The 18,176-nt window shown below is 37.7% G+C and overlaps 1 protein-coding gene across 7 annotated transcripts in view; it reads right to left on the bottom strand.

Annotated features, from left to right (window-relative positions):
* Window positions 1-18,176, bottom strand: part of Fhit (fragile histidine triad diadenosine triphosphatase) — a 1,398,971-nt gene that overhangs the window by 723,760 nt on the left and 657,035 nt on the right. For all 7 annotated transcript variants that reach the window (XM_076867894.1, XM_076867918.1, XM_076867902.1 and 4 more), the window contains one exon: window positions 16,977-17,096. In XM_076867894.1, the coding sequence (XP_076724009.1) occupies window positions 16,977-17,079 (103 nt within the window). In that variant the 5' untranslated portion in view covers window positions 17,080-17,096. The remainder of the gene's footprint in view (window positions 1-16,976; window positions 17,097-18,176) is intronic.

Genomic DNA, 18,176 nt, shown 5'->3' with positions numbered 1-18,176 from the left:
GAGGCCACCTTGCTGGATAAAAAGCAGCTGGTTACCAAATCCCCTGGGGGGACAGCAAACTGCCATCGACAACAGGAAGCAAATGTAGACAAGAGAGTGCGCGCTGTGTACTGACGGGCAGACACTGAGCACGCCTGGAGGAACACCTCTGACCTGGGGCACAGACAGGCTGCAGAGAAAGAAGCCACTAAGCAAAGGTAATGGGGTCCTCTTGTGAGCTGAAGCTGCTTGGGAAGAAAACCAAAGAAGAGTCCTAGAACAGGAGGCAAAGTGGGCAAGAGCCGGCAGGAAGCCTGCAGGGCCCTGTGCGCAGACAGAAGATGCTGCCCCGTCCCTGGCACAGACCCCACACAGGGACCCTTGACATGACGAGGAGAAGAAGAAAATCTATACATTACGGGATGTGAACTACAAACAATTGAGGGAACTGAATGATGAAGGAGGGATGACAACATTAATGTCGGTATTTATGGATTTACCAGAAGACAAATGCATCGAGAGCAATTCCACTCCAAATAGAACTAACCACACAGCCACACTGGCCTCTCTCAGAGACCGAGTCCTCCAAAGTAAAACAAACTAGGAAGGGAAGTTTAGGCTTTAATTAATCAATAAAATGTTTACAAAGAGGAGGAAAAAAAACCTTTAAGAAAATTTGTGGAGCTCAAAATCATGTTTGACTTCATAACTCTCATAGAATAGACACAGCGACAATGAAGCTGATATTTCAACCCTTTTATGCACCAGGGATGGCTTATGCATTTGCATGCGTTAACTTACACAATGTTCACAATGATTCTCTGAAGTGGATACTATCACTCCCCATTTTAAAGAGAAATTAACTGAAGGAAAGCAAAGTTATATAACTTCCTGGGCCTTGCTCTCCCTGGGCTGAGCTGGGATTCAAATGAAAACTCTGGGCTACAAAGCTTACCCTCCTTAGCACAGGCATACAGCCTTCTCAGCTTTCAAAATCACCTTTGTTTTCTATACACATTTATATTGTGTAACTGGGGGTTGGACACAGGAACCTCACAGAGGCTAAGACTCATTTCCCATCCCCTCACCCCACAAGTGAAAAGTAAAGCAGACACAGTGGACAGAGAGAGAAGGCACAGAGATAAAGGACAAGGAAAGCACACCATGGGTTCAGTCTACAAAACCTTTGGCCTCTACACTACCTTACACTGTTGAAAATTATTGATACCCAAGAGCCTGTAATCACATGACTATACCTACTGATAAACATTTTTATGATAATATTTTTCAAAATATAATGAGTGGCATTGTTACATAGTTTTGCAAATTTCTAATGAATGGTTTGATTGAATATAAAAGCAGAAATAGAATGCAGTTATCTTCTATCTGTCATGATATAGATTATGGCCAAGTGTAGGAAGCAAAGCTGGTCTCCTACAGATATGAAGTTAGAAAAGGAAAAATCTCATCAATCCTCTGGAAAGGTTCTTAGGGACCCCTCAGAGGCCCCAGAACCACTGATGAAAAGCATGGTTCTAAAGTAAGACCACTTGGGCTTCAACCTGTCTGTGACACTTAATATCTGAGTTAGATTTATTAAGCTCAGTTAGTCTCTTTCCCTCATCTATAAAATGGAGGTACCAACATTACCCACCTCATAAGGTTGTTCATGAGTATTTAACGAACATTTGTCAAATGCTTATAGACATCACATGGTATGAATGTTACATGAGTAAAGTCAAATAAATAAAGGAAATGATGACTTGATTTTACAGATAGAATCTTTGTCACAGGGTGACATCTTTATTCTGAATCCTATGTTGTCACAGTTGGGACAATGACAGGGATCACTTTGGTAGGAGTGAACTGTCATATCCATGTTATAATAGGGGCCTTGGTAAACTGAGAATTCAATTGAGATGCATACTTCTACTGCCTCTGATTTAAGGGGAAAAAAATCACTGGTGTCTCCACCCCACAGAGGATGAGTAGCAACATCACACTTTCAAAACCCTTTTATGTTCAAAGTCATATCATATGGGGAATTCTTCACTGCAATTTCTGTTGAGTTTTGGCTATAAAAATATGTCAGGAAGTTGTTAAGCTGAGAGATTCAAAAATATTTTTTTTAATGACAAAAAGTGGGTGAACACTTCTGAAACATCAAGAGTCAATTCTACTTTGGGTTAGGGTGAATATATTTTTACTAGGGCAAGTTTTTTATTCATTTCTAAAAATTCATAAGGGTCCTTCGGGAGGTGGTCTGATAACTGAACATAGAATACAGAACTTGTTCAATATATCTTTCCTATTTCTATTACTTCCATCATGTGATGCAACTTTGTGACTAAATGTATGACTCTTCATCAATCCTGCTATGTCTTTCACATATTCTTGAACTTTTTTCATCAATTACCAGTTATCTCTGGTAGAGCATCAGGACTGTATGAAACCAGCTATTTATTGCCTCTCTATATCCATTTCCCTGGGGCCCCAGAAGGATGTTGCCTTGATAATGCTGTGGCTTTTGTGTTCATCACCACTAGTCAAAGGACAGTGTTCAGCCTCAGGATCTGCCCTAAATGGGAACTGCCACGTAGAATTTATTTTCAAGGAATCACAATATCACAGAATGTATTTTACATCATAATTACATTAAATATTATGTAGTATATAAAACAATATTGTAACAGCATACTGAATACAATATCTTTGGTAACTCAAAAATCATATTATAATCTTACCACATTTCTCAATATCTATCTTCTCAATATTATTTGCATGCAGGGACTATGTAAAACTGGTAAATGATAACATCAAAACCAACTTAGGAGTTTGATAACCAAGTGTATGAGTATTATTATTTTCAGAACGTAAAAATGTGGCCAGGCTTCTGATTAGTTCATCACAACACTCTGGTCTCTTCATTTATAATCTTGGGAATAGCATTTGATACCTCCTTCAAAGGGTTGTTGGGAAACAAAGTGAATTTTTAAAACATTCCTACAAAGTGCTATGAACTTACTGGTGATAATAGACTATAAAAGAATGGGGAAGAGAATAAAGAAACATGTTTGAAAAAACACAGATATATTATTGATAGAAAAACCTACAAAGTTGATAAGTTTAACTATGAAGTTGATAAGTTTAACTACAATAAAAATTCTATGTGTCAATATATCATAAGCACACTGAAGAAGCTGAGACCAAAATAGGAACAATATTTGTAGCAAGCAATATAGCTACAAGGTTAATTCCTAAAGGATTCCTAAAAAATTGAGGGTTTTTTTTTGTTTGTTTTTTATTTCAAATGACAGAGAAAGGAGCAAAGAATCTTAACAGGTAACTTATCAATAAAGAAAAAATCATAAATACATTTAAAATTTTACCCCTCTATCAATTAAGTAATGCATAGCAACAATGAGCCAGAAAAAACCTAACTACTTGACTGAGGTAAGAACGATGCTAGAAATTCTAATTCTTAAAGATTAAGAGGGCACTGTGAGAAATTACCCTTGTGCATTGCTGGTGTAAAACAAATTTAGAATTATTTTTCAATTTAAACAACATACAACTTTTCAGCAGGCAAGTGATTCCAGTTTAAGAAATTTATCAGAAATATGACAAATGATTCTTTACCAAAATATTTGTTACATGTAGGTTGAAAAAATCAGTAGTAAATAATAAATTATAGTAGGTCCATATGGCACAATATCAAACCATCATTAAAAATCTCTTTGAAGTACATATTGAAACATCAGAATATGTCAACAATGAAGAAGGTTAAAAAATCAGGTTATAAAATGTTTCTGTTTTCTAGAGAAACATAAGACAACAAAACGGGAAAGAAAAACTGAAATTTTATGAGAGGTTATTTCTAGTTAATGAGATTATAGGTGGTTTTTATTTTGTATAAAGGAGATAATAATATTTTGTAATATGTAGATATTCTTATAATTAGAAAAAAATAAGTGTCAGATTTAAAAATGTGTTACACTTGATATAAACTAGATTGCTTTTACATAATTTAAACACAACATTTATCTAGTCAAGCAATTCATTAGCTGGTTACTAGCAGAATGCATTAAGAATACCAAGCAGTTGAATAAATGTAATTCTTTGCTTAACATTTCAGTAGTCTCAGAACTACATTAGCACTGAGTATATATTGAGTACTGATTATTCTAACAGGAGGGTGTGGGAAAAAAAGATGGGGAAGAAGGGGAGGAATAGTTTCATTTGAAACCAAACGAAAGAGAAACATTTGGTCCAGAAAGAGAGTAAGTCCTGGCCTAAACTCTTCCAACATGTGTAGGCCAAGCACTCCAAAATGAAGGCCTAGTGCTTATCACTTAGTAGATTGATGGCTCTGAGGATTGCACAGAGCTGCTTCACTTTAAAAAAAAATTCCATTAAAATCAGTTCAAAGCAAAAGACACAAACATAGCGTTAGAGGGTCATTTTTCAGGGTTGTGTGTGGAGGGAGGGAACAGGAGTCGCCATTATGGTTAATGAGAGTGGAGCATCTAGACTATATTAAACCCCTTGAGGGTGTAATTTAAAACCACTTTGGCCAAGCATCTCAGAGCCATGAATGAAACCCAGGATTGTTCACATACCTGCTCTTCAAAGGCACTACAAATAGCAGAAAGTAATGTCTTATATTTTTTTTAAACCATGCCTCATGAAAGATTCACAGAACATCAAATTCCCATGAATTTATAGTTTTTATTTTAAATCTGAGGTGTTATTTCAATTCTATTTTTAAATGAGTAGTTAAAATTGGGTCTAGGTTTTTCTAATTGCTACGTGATATCCATATGAAAATGCCAGAAGTTTATTTAATTAAGTTTAAGCTTCAGTTTTACAAATTTAGGGCTAAAACTCAAAAATGTCCTTTACTCAAACCCTAGCTCTTGGCCAATCTTAAAGTCTCAGGATATTGGACAAAAGCATCAATTCTTCCATATCATCTGGTCTTAATACTCAACAGTCCAGGAGGCAGGTAAAGACCATATCTTTATTTTTATATGAGAAGACAAAACATAGAAGAGTTTAAGTGATCTGACTGAAGTTCCCCAAATGGAATTAAAATCCAGTACCTCAATTCCCTGTCTAAAGCTCACTGGTAGTTTCAACAAGTTCAGGTGGTTCTGCACCTAGAGAGGGTAAGCCAAGCAGAAGGCCCACTGGTATGCAGCATTCTTTCTTGTCCAAAACACATTCAATGGTGCCACCAACTAGACTGGGAGAGACTCATTCATCCGTTCTTCCTGGATTGAGTTCCATAGTAAGAAAAGGGAAGGTCTGGGTGTGTGGGTGACAACCCAGGAACTGTAATCCAAGAAGTGAGAACCAGAGAGGCATGGATAGGTCAGAGGGAGCCATGAGAAGTTCCAAGAAAGGCCATTTCCAATGGAGACAATAGTTGGTACGAATGCCCAGGTATAGGCACAAACTCATGAAGCAGGGACCAGAATTCCAGGAGGCCAAGGTAAGAACTTATTTTTTTTTCTAATTCAAAATATCAGCAATTCAATATTCTTAATAGAAAGAAATAACCTCTTCTTATTTCCAGATTTTAAAAAAACCCATGCCAGTTGCTACTTGGTGGTGATTGAAGGGTAGAGAAAGCACACAGGGAGTGATAAACAAGGAAATCAAAGAGATTACTGGGCCCAATCCAGGCAAGATTTGGCCGATGTGGTAGAGATGGTGAGTAGCAGACACAGAACATATTTCTGAGGAAGAGCCTGCACGTGCACTGAAAGGATGTTTTGAAAATGCTGTCAATCATCCATTCTGGCACCATCTCTATGAGGAAGGATCCATAGAAAATGTACCTCCCTCTTCTGTAGTATTAGAAATATTTCTGTAATTCCTGAATAATCAGTCTATTTTTCCTCCGAAAATATATGCACTTTTCTTCTTTAGTTTGGTGCTAGAAAGTTTCTGACCAACTTTGTCACCAATTTCTAGCAAGTACATAAATGTTTTCTATCTAATGCTTATGTTAACCTCCATGTGGACCCTGCCTAGTTTCTTTCTTATGACCCCAATTTTTTTTTAATTAATCTTACTATATGCATCACAGTCAATCATTTAAAAAAAAAAGTCTCAGGAAACAGACAAACTAACAGTACCTAAGAACAGTTTTCTTGGTTATTGTGCAAATAATATGTTGAAATAAAGGTTTTCAAGAAAGGATTAGTCAGACAGCTTTATAATGAATATGTTATATGAGACAACATATATGCACGAGAAATCAAGAAGACAGGCCCATAAAAACTTGACTAAACTGAAGATATAGCTTAAAGAGTTGTTCTAGATTCTTGGCGAAGGCAAGACAGTAGCAAATACAATCTTGGGAAATCAAAGATCAACAACTGATGAGATACCACACCCTTCTGTTAATTTCTCTCAGCTGAGAAATAACTGACTCCATCAGCCTGGCTGTAATACATCTGGAAATCTAAGAAAACTGCTTGAGGGGTCAGGCAGAGGTCTGAGTCATGCTCAGACCTCTTGTTTCTTGTCTCATTCAAAAAAGGCCACTTAGGAATGATAAATATTATGCCTTCAAGTCTATTTGTCTATATATGTGGATAGGTGTATAAAAACCCTAAGTTCAACATGAGACCTTAACTCAATCATATCCCAAAGATCCTTTCCCAAATAAGGTACCAGTCACAGGTTCCAAGGGTTAAGACATGGACTTGTATTCTGGGAGTGTAACCATTCAACCCACCACAGGAATGACAGCAGTAAATGAAAACAGGGACTGATAGGGTAATGCTTGGTGGCCAGGAACAGATGGAAGAACTCATGTATAAACCTTGTAAATAATTGTAATAACTTTGGCTTTGAGAATGATAAGGAGCCTGTGGTAGGGAGAATGTGGGACCTAACTAGAGAATTGCCAAGGACTTAACATTTTAATAGGTCACTATGACTGCTAGTATGCAAAAAAGTTCCAGTAGCACTTAATCCTTGGAATGGTACTTCACTGCCTTAAAAGCATGCCAAACTAAGATTTGAATTAGAAACAGATGATAGAAGAATCTGGCAAATAGTAGTCCTTCAAAATATATCTGTTGAATAAACAAATGAAAGTTCCTTTACCTAAATATCTCATTTTGAACCCAAATTAAACTATCCTATAAATATTTATTTACCATCTACTCTGTTCAGGATTCCATTCCTAAGAGTTAAAACAATCAAATCACACACCACTATGTAACATGATATTGAGGGATAAACCACTTTTTTCTTTAGGATATATGTCATGGCTTTGTGCAAACAAAGACTGAAGAATTTCAACTCGGTGAGGCAAAGATGTGCCGCTGTTGTATTCTTTGCCATCACTTTTCTAACCAGGTTATGTTGAATCTCTTTCTGTCCCCTTAGCAATATCTTGGGCAGAATCTAAAATTTTGGAGCCATTTTCCATAATTATAATTCTATCCAGTTTAAATTTCTAGTCTCAGATTAAAATTGCTTGTCTTCCCTAACATAAGCTTGAGATATATATTTAACCGTTTAGAGTTATCATTTTCTCCTCCTTGTTGAGGCTAAGCTATACCAGTGTTAGACACAGTGTCTGAGGTAACTGGTCATCTATCAATAAGTGAAAGGCTGGTGTTCCTGACCTAGCACCCATTATATGTACTTGGCTCCCTTACAAATATAGGTGGTCTCTGCATGGTTGAGTTGTTTTGCCCCCCAGGAATGAATTCACATTCCAACCATCCTATTCATCTCTGAGGATCCATTCACAAAAGGACAGTCATGTCTCTATTTATAATTCTGCCAGTGGCCTATGACCCAAGTCCCTCTCTGCATAGGCCAGAACCTCACTTGGCTCTGTCTTTGTGAGTAGGCTTATGACATCCATAATCCAGGGCTACTTTGCATTCATGGTCCTTTACAGGAACTAACAGGGACCTATATTTGTGTGCTCCCTCCAGGGGGTAGAAAAGTTGTTTCCATCTATTTCTAGGAATAGTCCTCCTTGAAGCGTTTTTGTCCTTCTACTACTGACCTCTCCAACAAGTTACTCACTTCACCCTGTATTCAGAAACACACAAATGAGAAGAGACCCCTGTCGTATACCCATATACAACCCCAAACTCCACAGAGCAAATAAGAAGCTGTTATGGTATAAATATGAGGCATCCCCCAAAAGCTCATGTGGGAGATGATACAAGGATTTTCAGTGGTAAGATGATTAGATTATTAAAGGCACAAACTAATCGGTGAATTAATCCACTGATCTGGATTAACTGGGGTGGTAGTGACTATAGGCAGGTATGTGTATGGCTGAAGGAGGTGAGTCACTGGAGTGTGCCTTTGGGGTTTATATCTTGTCCCAGGTGGGTGCAGGGCTCTCTCTGCTTCCTTGTTGCCATGTTCTGAGTTGCTTTCCTCTGCCAGGCCCTTTTGCCTCACTTGAAGCCCAGAGTTAGAGAGTTGGCCAACCATGGGCTGAACCTCTAAAACCATGAGCCCAAATAAACTTTTCTTCCTCTGTTGTTCTTGTCAAGTGTTTTGATCATAGCAACACAAAAGGTGACTAAGACAAACTCTCCAAGAGCATTTGTGTGTCCTGCACACTCATTGGATGGCAGTGCCATCACCAGCAGTATCCATCCAGGGAACAAGATGCCAGCCTCCTTTTATTGAAAGTACCCCCATTGGGCCTTGGAGCCCTCTTCCACATATGACTTTTGGGGGCAGGAAGGAGCGATTGCTCCAGATGAGAAAGAGAGCATTGCGGCATTTCCCATATCATTGCGGCATTTCCCATTCCAAACATCTTTCTTTGTCCTCATCCATTCTGCCCTCATGTGGTTTGAGAGCGCAGAGGTAAACTTCAGTGAGGTGAGTCCGGCTTCCCTGCTGCCTCTTTGTGCAGTGGGTGTGGGAAGTGTGTGTCCCCAACTGCTGCTAGCCTTCCCACTGAGGCCCTGGTTGCTTATTCCAAGTAATATGAAGTCTTCCTCAACATCTGTCACACTCCTCAGTTTCATGATTGCAGATATGGGTCCATGAGAAAGAAGTTTCTAGGGGACATGTGGTCCCTCAACAGGACAAAAAATAGCAACTAGTCTTCTAGATGTCTGTTTGTGAAGTACTTTAGGAAAAGATTCTCAGGGAATTCCTGTTGATTTGTTTTTATCATGACCCAGCTTATTTAAGAACTATTAAAGCAATCATATTTAGTGAAAGGAAGGGCATCGTGGTTGACTTTTTAAATATTAGCATTGAGCAGATAAATCTTAGTTCTAACCAATCTCTTGAATTGGAAATAAATCTTAAGATGAAAAGAATTTCTTGATAAGTACAACCTATTTAAAAATCTACTACAAAGCAGAAAAATTAGAGAGCCAGATTAATTTTCACCCTTCCTAGACTCCTTTTACCTCAGAGCAAATTATACTGCGACAGGCTAAAGTACCTGGCCACACACAGGTGGCACCAGAGTTAAGCTCACACCTTACAGACTCTCAGAAGTCACAAAAGTTAGTTATATTCTTAAATGGTAATGATGATTATGAAAAAATAACAAAGCCACTCACATCAAAATGCCTGTGAAATGTGTAAATGAAGGAGAATACATTTAGAAAAATATTATTCTAGGAAGTGGGACAAATGGGAAGGGTTTCAGATGTGGGGAATGGCTCCTCAGATACCTAAGCCATGATACATGAAGGTCTGCAGCACATGGGAAGCCAACAAACAATGCAAAGAGAATCAAAAGTCCTGGGTCAAGTCAGGACTCCTGTGAACTGGGGCCAGATAGCTTTTCCTTCTAAACTGCTCGTCAATCACTAAGGAAAAAACAATAAAAAAATTCCAAAAATGCAGTGCTGTCATAGCATATCTTAATTCATTTACTTAAAATGTCATTTTAATGTAAGATATTAATGCATGTATATGTACATATTTTCCACAACCACTGCCACCACTCCTGTGTGTGTGTGAGCGCACATACACACACGAGAAAGGCAGAGGACATTGCCTCAGGACCCTTGTGCTACTGGGGGGCTTCCCCTACAATGAGAGAAAGATGGCCATTAGAAGCAGTTCTGTTGCTTTTATTCACCAGGAAAGCTCCAACTGTGCTAGACTCAATGGTGTTAATGAACAAACAGCCCACTGGATCCCAGTGACTTAACGACAGCCTCCCCCATCAGTCTTTATCTCTGACACCAGGGCTGTGACTGAGTGTGTGCTTTGGCATGGCCATCCCGGCTTTAAAATAGGGAAGTACTTCAGTATTTATTGCCCCTTGAATGCTGCTCACTCACCATCTCTTTGTCTCCTCCCCGGGGACACTCCAGATCGCCCCACCATGCAGAAATTAATAGGCTTCTGTCTGGCACAGCAGTGAGCTTCCAGGAACTACCGCTGACATTGGTCAGTGCTATGTGTCATTCTAATTGTTGCATATAAAAATAACTCCCCTGCCTTAGACACAGCCACCCACATCCTAAGTTGTAGAACTATGGTACATATAAGCCAAACCAAAGACTCCTGAAATACATTCAAAGCCTGTGGTAGATATCCCAGGAAAATAGTTTAGAGTACAAAGCCAGTTCAGATATCTAGTACTGCAGAAATCTTAGGGCAGCAGCAATTTAGGACTTGTGCCCAAAAGCTATTTGCAAATTTATAGTTATTTTTTTCAGTCAATTAGCTTAAGGAAGGAAATGAAAGCTAAGTAAATAAATTAGATCATTAATTTGCAATAAATATAAATGAATTATGCTAATTTTAAGAGTTGAACATATATAGATTATGTACATATAATAAATAACACATAAGGAATACACGTAAGATTCTATTAGGAGAAAGCCATCTTGATTCAGTACATTGTAGAAAATCCATGTATATTCACTAAATAGATTTTAACAGTTTTGATGTGTGTATGAAAATATAGGATAAACATTAACTGCCTACTGATGTTCTAGCAAATCTATTTTCATTCCAAATGGAAATTAGAATATATTTTGCATTATTTGAGTTAATTACGTGACATTTCTTATGAATAATGATGTATTATTCCATTCATTACTTCTAATTATGCTTCTTTACAAGTGTACAACTGGCAACACCATCACCAGCCTTTTCCTGTTCCTTATAATCTGATGACTTGCATGAAAAGCAGGTCAGAACTATGCCTAGAATGTAGCGAACAGAATTCCGTCATTGTTAACCAGCAAGATTTAAAACTGCCTGAGAAAATTGCATGTGAAAAATCAATAGAAATCGGCAGATTTCCCCATTACAGGATACCTGTGTTAGCAATCAGTGTGAGAAATGTTCAAAGAGTTATTTTGAACATGTAATTATTATCATAGCATTTGCTAGAGCTGGTGACAGACAACATCCCTGATACTCTCCTCCCCTATATACACAATCTTTAACAGACTTATGTATAGATTGGCCGCTTACAAAGGTATACTTTTCTGGTTGGTAAAATGATTCTATAGACTTTGTACAATTCTGAGACATGTACCAGCTGATAACCCTGATTGGGGAAAAAAACCAAACAAACAAAAAAGAAGTAGTAGTTGTTGAATTTTCCTCTTGTGATGCATAACCAGGTCAGGCCGGCCCAATCCACCCACTCACAGCAGTGTCTAAAACTTTGAGGTAAATTCTATTATGGAGAAGAGGTCAAGGTCAAGAAAAGATCAAAATTAGGACATTAAGCAACAGGGGCTACATGAACCACAAAGCCACCACACATACCTGTATCCTCGCCAGAGAGCAGGCAGCAAGGAGTCAGGAATGTTGAAAGGGACAGTAGAGAGAACAGGACATAGCTTACATGAGGGACAGAGACCAATAGGGACATGCTTGGGCACATTATATCATGGATAAATTACCTTCATTGGAAGGATCCAAGGCAAGGAGCATGAAGTCCATACACTTTTCTCTATACAATTTCAAATCATCCTTGCAAACATAGAAATATCCATTTCTTTCCCTTGTGGCATCTATAAGTCACACCCTGCTGACCCCCAGCACAGCCTGAGAATCATCCTCAACACTGTTAGCTCACTACCAACTAATGAGCTGGCATTTGGGATAAAAAGCATTTGTTTTCTACACAGGAATCTCTCAGATCAACATCAAGAAGGATGAAAGGTCACACAATGATTATCTTACAAGGGGGACTGACTGGATCCTCTCCAGCATATCCTAGACACTGAAAACAGAGGTTGATCAACTCAGAGACTGATGAAAGCATCCACTTCCTTTGTTCTTGCTGACAAATGTCAGGGAAAGCTGGTTCTAGCTGGGCACATGTATGCTAATAGCCCAGGGTAGGTAGGTGTCTGGAAATCTTTTCCAAAGGGGTGGGGGGGGGAGATCCACCTGAGCAATCTCTGCTACATTCATATCTTTCAACACAACTTTTCAAAAGAAGAAAAAAAATATGACCATATGACCACAAATAAACCTATGTGCCCACTACAGCTCAGGCCAAAGGCAGCAAGTTCACCTTCAAACATCTTTACCCAAGTATTTAAGCTAGCTGATATACACAGGGCAAAATTAAGACATGTGCTTAGGGCAATTTTAAGAGAACAACTGTCTTTAGCAATAAGTATATGAAAATAGTACTTGTGCTCTTTTTATTTGTACAGGAGGGTTTTAAAAGAAACATTTTTGAGAAATGACAGATCATCAGATCACTAATAACTGCAGTTTCCTGAACAATTAAAGGAATTCACAAGATTGCAATCCACTCGGGAAGTGACAAATATTTCTGATTTTTATGGAAGGACTGAAAGGGCACTTTTATCTATTTCATAAGAATCCTTGTTAAGTAATGATGTAATTTTTGTTAGTTTTTTACTTATTTCAGGAATACTAAATGTAGTAATGATCTGAAAATAGAAAACATTTCACTGCATATTTGCAAAGGTAAAATTTTGTATGAAGAGACATTTGTCAGAGTTTTCTTTTTTATCTATTAAGGTTGGTTCTTCCAGCTCAGGTTCCATTGTCCCAAACTCTGTTTCTAATGCATCAGCAGAAATGTCCTCTAAGTTACCTCATCTTATTCTTCACAAACGCACTTTGTAAGCTTGCCCTCCATGCATCATACTAACAATATTTGGCCCTGATAACATTTTATGTATGATGCCCCTGTTTAGAAAAATCTGCTCTTTTTAATAACTGATTCAATAAACTGTTGACAAATGGTTTGTTTAATATAGTACAGCCAGCAGCAAGGTTTGTCTCTGTCATGACACACCACATTCAATCCATCTGCAAACGCTACCATGTCCCCCTTATGTTAGAGCACCTTTTGCCATTCTGAATAGCAATCCAAAGATCAATACGCTGTCTGCTGAAAACTACGGGACATAACAAATGAATCATTTTATTTACAATAAAAGCCCCAGTCCCCAAATGGATTCTACTCATGTTCAAATTCACTTTTCATGCTCAACTCGAGAAAGGTAGATGCAGCGTAGTACAGGAAGAGGGGTGTAAGGAATAGTATGAACCACAATGGTTCAAATTTATTTAAGCCATGAACAATAGCTGGGGTACAGCAATATACACAAACACAGCATTCGCTGCAAAATCCTGGAGATGCCCTCTCCAAAATGATGCTGTTCTCTCACCAAGAAACCCTGAAAAAGCATTTTCCAGTAACAAGAAATTAATGGATTAAGAAATTCTGACATATTCTTCTAGAGTGTTGCATCACAGAGGCCAAAGCATATTCAATGGGCTTTAAACACTGTTGGCAAGGAACAGAATGTTTGCATTAGGTGAGGACCAGGAGGGACTGAAGTGGCTTTTTTTAGAATTAAAAAAAAAAAAAAAAAAAAAAAAACACAACAGTCTCATTTCAAAAGCATATCTTCGGTCCCTGATCTGACAGTTCCTTTCCTACTCCAAAAGCTATTTAAAAAAAAAAAAAAAGCCAGGGAGCAAAGTCATAAGAGAAATGGAGTGGATAGCAAAATGTTAGCAAGGACACAAGTTCAAAGATAAATAACATTTCCAAGTCTCTCATGAATGGCACACTCCCCAAAGGTCGCCTAAATATCATTAAGTAGAAAAAAAAAATCCAAAATACAAGATGAAATGGTCTACTTTACATGAAGATGCCAAAATACTGTCCTTAAAATACAAACTTGTCCACTGACAAATTAACATGCAGAGAGAAATGGAAAAGCATCTTTTCCTATCTGCCATCAATTAATTCACTGCTTTTACACTTAACTCAGTACATGGAGAACACATAACTGTAAAAACAGAGTTATAACTGACAAAGGATGAAGTTTGGAAAATATGGTTTGGTCATAATAATAAAAAAATCATAAATCTAAAAAAAAATCAAATAACAAGACTGGGCTTTGGGCATGGGAATATGAAAAAGGGATCTTAGCAGACCCTTACTCTCCCATGCCATGAACTAAACAGTACAATATGTTCCTGGTGTTCATAGTTTCCCTTTGAATTCAGTCACTGTTGTACTTTGTGATGCTAAGACAAAAGAGTTGTACAAAAGTAGGTCCCTATGGGCTGGAGTTGTAGCTCAGTGGTGTGAGGCACTGGGTTTGATCCTAGCATCACATAAAACAAATAAAGGCATTGAGTCCATATACAACTAAAAAAATTAAAGAAAAAAGAATAGGTCCTACCCGCAGGAAGGAATAATTCTGTGCAAAAACAAAAGAATGCACAGTTCTGACATGAGGCAGAATAGCAAAGTTTTGAATTAATCACCATGTTAGCAAGGAACCAAGCATCACAATGAGGAAGCCATATATCTTACCTATTAGGGAAGAATAATTATGAACACGCCTCACTTAAAAAAGCAAGGAGAATCTAGAGGTAAAGAGTAGCAGAGGAAACTATGGTCAAGTATAACACATTTTTAGGAAATAGCTAGAAAGAAGGGAAATTTGCTCTAGACAATAAAAGACTTTAAGAACCAGGCCAAGAAGTGAGGACTTTTTCTTCACAAAAACAGAGACTCATTACTTATTTTCTAGCCAGGGAACAGAAGAGTAATAGGATTAGAGCTGTGGTTCAGAGCAGGGTGGAGGCTAAATGGGAGGAGCCCAGAGAAAGGGAGTTGCTAAAATCCAGATGACCCTCACCAAAGAGCTAGAGGGCAGGCTGGATAGAATGCCAGGGGAAGATAAAAGCCCACTCTGGACTTCTCCCATTCATTTTATGAAGTGTTAGCGAGCAGAGCTATCCACAGCTTCAATTCCCCCCAAATCTCAGAACAAAAGACTGGCTTTCTGCAAGCAAATTAGTATCTTATTAAGATGCTTCTCATAGTTATAACCAAACAGAGTTTATAAAGGTAAAGTGAAATAAAAAATTCCAAAATCTTCACATAAAAACAATCTTCTGAATATATTGTCTACTGGCCCCAAGACCATTTTCAACACTGTAGATGTGAAATAGCCTTTCAGAGTGCACTGATCACAGAAATGTCCTGGCTGTCATTGTTCCTGTCCTCAGAAACACTGGGCACTTCTTTCAAACAAACCAATAAGAAGAGACTTCACATAACATTATTTACCAGTTTATTGATTGATCATTATTTTTGTAAATCCACAAAACTTAATTAATTAAAGTTTGGATTCAGGGAATTCGGAAGTCTATCATATAATCACAATTATCTTTTTTTTTTTTTAGAGAATTTATTTTAATATTTATTTTTTAGTTTTTGGCGGGCACACCATCTTTGTTTGTATGTGGTGCTGAGGATCGAACCCGGGCCGCACGCATGCCAGGCGAGCGTGCTACCACTTGAGCCACATCCCCAGCCCCACACAATTATCTTTTGTTGCATGTTTTTCTATCTGTCCCTTTTTTAATGGCTTATAATGATTAGGAAGGAAGGTTATTCATAAAGGTAGGTACTTTGAACATATATAATAATATAAATCATAACTGAAAAAAATCTTGGCATATCTGGGCTTTCAGAATTCATTCATTTCCAAGTCAAATCACATCTTAGTACAGAAAATATTATCTTAAAATATGACATTTGATTCTTATTATACTCTGCATAACAAAGAAAACAATTTTTGAACAGCCACTATAAAATTCACATGTACACAATCACAAGCAATACTTTAAAAAAAAAAAACACCTTTTAGTTGTAGATGGAAACAATACCTCTATTTTATTGATTTATTTTGATGTGGTACTGAGATCAAACCCAGTGCCCCACACCTGCTAGGCAAGTGCTCTACCACTGAGCCACAACCTCAGCCCAAGCAATATTTTGAACAACATAAAAATAGCTTCCCTGAGTGTTTCACCAATTCCTACAACTCCCACTGCAAACTAGAGTAAAGCTCCTAGTAGTCCACAGGGGAAAAAAAAGTCCTTCAAAGGAAATAAAACAACTCTACCACCAGCAACACTAGAAATTGGTCTAGAAGCCAGGTCTTCTCCCAGGAGAAAATGCCGTTTCTGATCACAATAGGAAAAACAATTTTCTTAAGTATGTATACATGTATGAATTTAATTAAAACTCACAATTTGAATGACCTGTAAGAGGTAATGAAACAAAGATTCAAATTCTCAAGTAATCCCTTAATTCCACATCACAAAGTTGCAATCCAATTTCTAACCTACCATTAAAATTCACAATGGATAAAACGAACATGAAGTGCCCATGGTATTCATTGGACCAATTTTAGAAACACCTATTTATTTACCCAGCTACGATAGTGAAAAGGTCAAGCAAAAATTCACCTCCAAAGCCACAGTTGCTAAGCAACTCTTCTCACAAGTTCTGCAACACTGATCAAGCATATTACTGGTGCCACCAACTGGATTCAAAGAAACGTGAATAACATCTTACCTGGTCTCTCCAAAGTGGGAGGGAGGTGGATCCCTTACTTACCTTGGGTGGACAGTCATTGAAGGCCAAGCCTGCATCCGTGTGGTTGCATACCTTTTTATTTCACCCTCTTACAAGAAAAGGATACGTCCTGGTACGACCGGTTTCCTATTCACGAGAGCAAAGGACAACTCCGTTTTGAGAAAGACCACAGAGGGCTTGATAAGATGCTGGCCAAATCTGAATGACATTTCCTTACACTTGAGGTCTGAAAGAAGACAATTTAGAAAATGGACATTAATAAAAGTCAAATAAGAAATTCGGTTCATGTACCACTTTAAAGAAAGCAAATTCCATTACTAAAGATTCTTGGTTGTAAAGAGGATGCCATTTAAACTGTCTGCCATTTAATATCCACCCAGTTGAATTCCAGGTAAGTCCTCCCTAAACACTCCATTGTCCTTACTATGTTGCCTAGATTTGAGAGTGTTTTCAAGCCAAAGCTTGCACCTGATGACAAAACAGCCATTCACTCTTAAATCCTTCTGCTCTGCAGGTTGCCACCTCAAATCCAACAAGTCCAATTTGTCAAGTACTTATTTTTACCCCAACCATTTTTGTCATCTTTGCTAAGCTGAAATTTTTCATTGTTAAATATTGACTACAAACCTTCTAATTCTTAAATGCTTCTCTCAAATGGTTTTTTATCTTTGTTTATATAAAAGCAATTTTGAACCTGTACAAACACTGTCTGACCTTGCCTACAATTACAAAACACACAAGCACTCCCAGAGAACTATTCCAGCATATTTTCTGAAATTAAAAAGAATGAAGGAACAAAGCAGTTTGAGACGAGAATACTTCTTTCTGGTTGGGTTACCCAGAGCCTGGATGTAGTAAGGTATACAAATTGTTTCTTTCTTTCTTTCTTTTTTTTTTTTGCTTTCTTTCTTTTGTTGGCTAAAAGAAAAAAAAAAAAGTCCCCAAAAGGGAATTAAAGAGAGTTAGCATTTGGCAATTAGAGCGAGATAAATCCACAAAGCACCAAGAAATGATTTCTCCAATAGGTGATGCCTATATGTGAGACAGCCGTTTTCTAAATGACTAAGACACCCCATCTCTGGAAAACTACTTCATTTTTCAAATTTGGTAATAGCCCACTATAAAACTGACAAACATAGATCAATCTATGAAAAAACAGAACATTACAAAAAAGGATAAAGTCAGAAAATGGTAGGCTATTTTATAAAGCAGACTAATGCCCCATAATTTAATTGGCCAAATATTCTAGGTGACACACCAAAAAAGACAGAGCTATGCAAATGTCATTTATTACAGATGCACCCAT

The sequence above is a fragment of the Callospermophilus lateralis genome, chromosome 1 (genome assembly GCF_048772815.1).
Source record: "Callospermophilus lateralis isolate mCalLat2 chromosome 1, mCalLat2.hap1, whole genome shotgun sequence".
NCBI lineage: Eukaryota > Metazoa > Chordata > Mammalia > Rodentia > Sciuridae > Callospermophilus > Callospermophilus lateralis.
The sequence above is the reverse complement of the archived record's forward strand: the minus strand, read 5'-3'. Positions and strand labels throughout refer to the sequence as shown.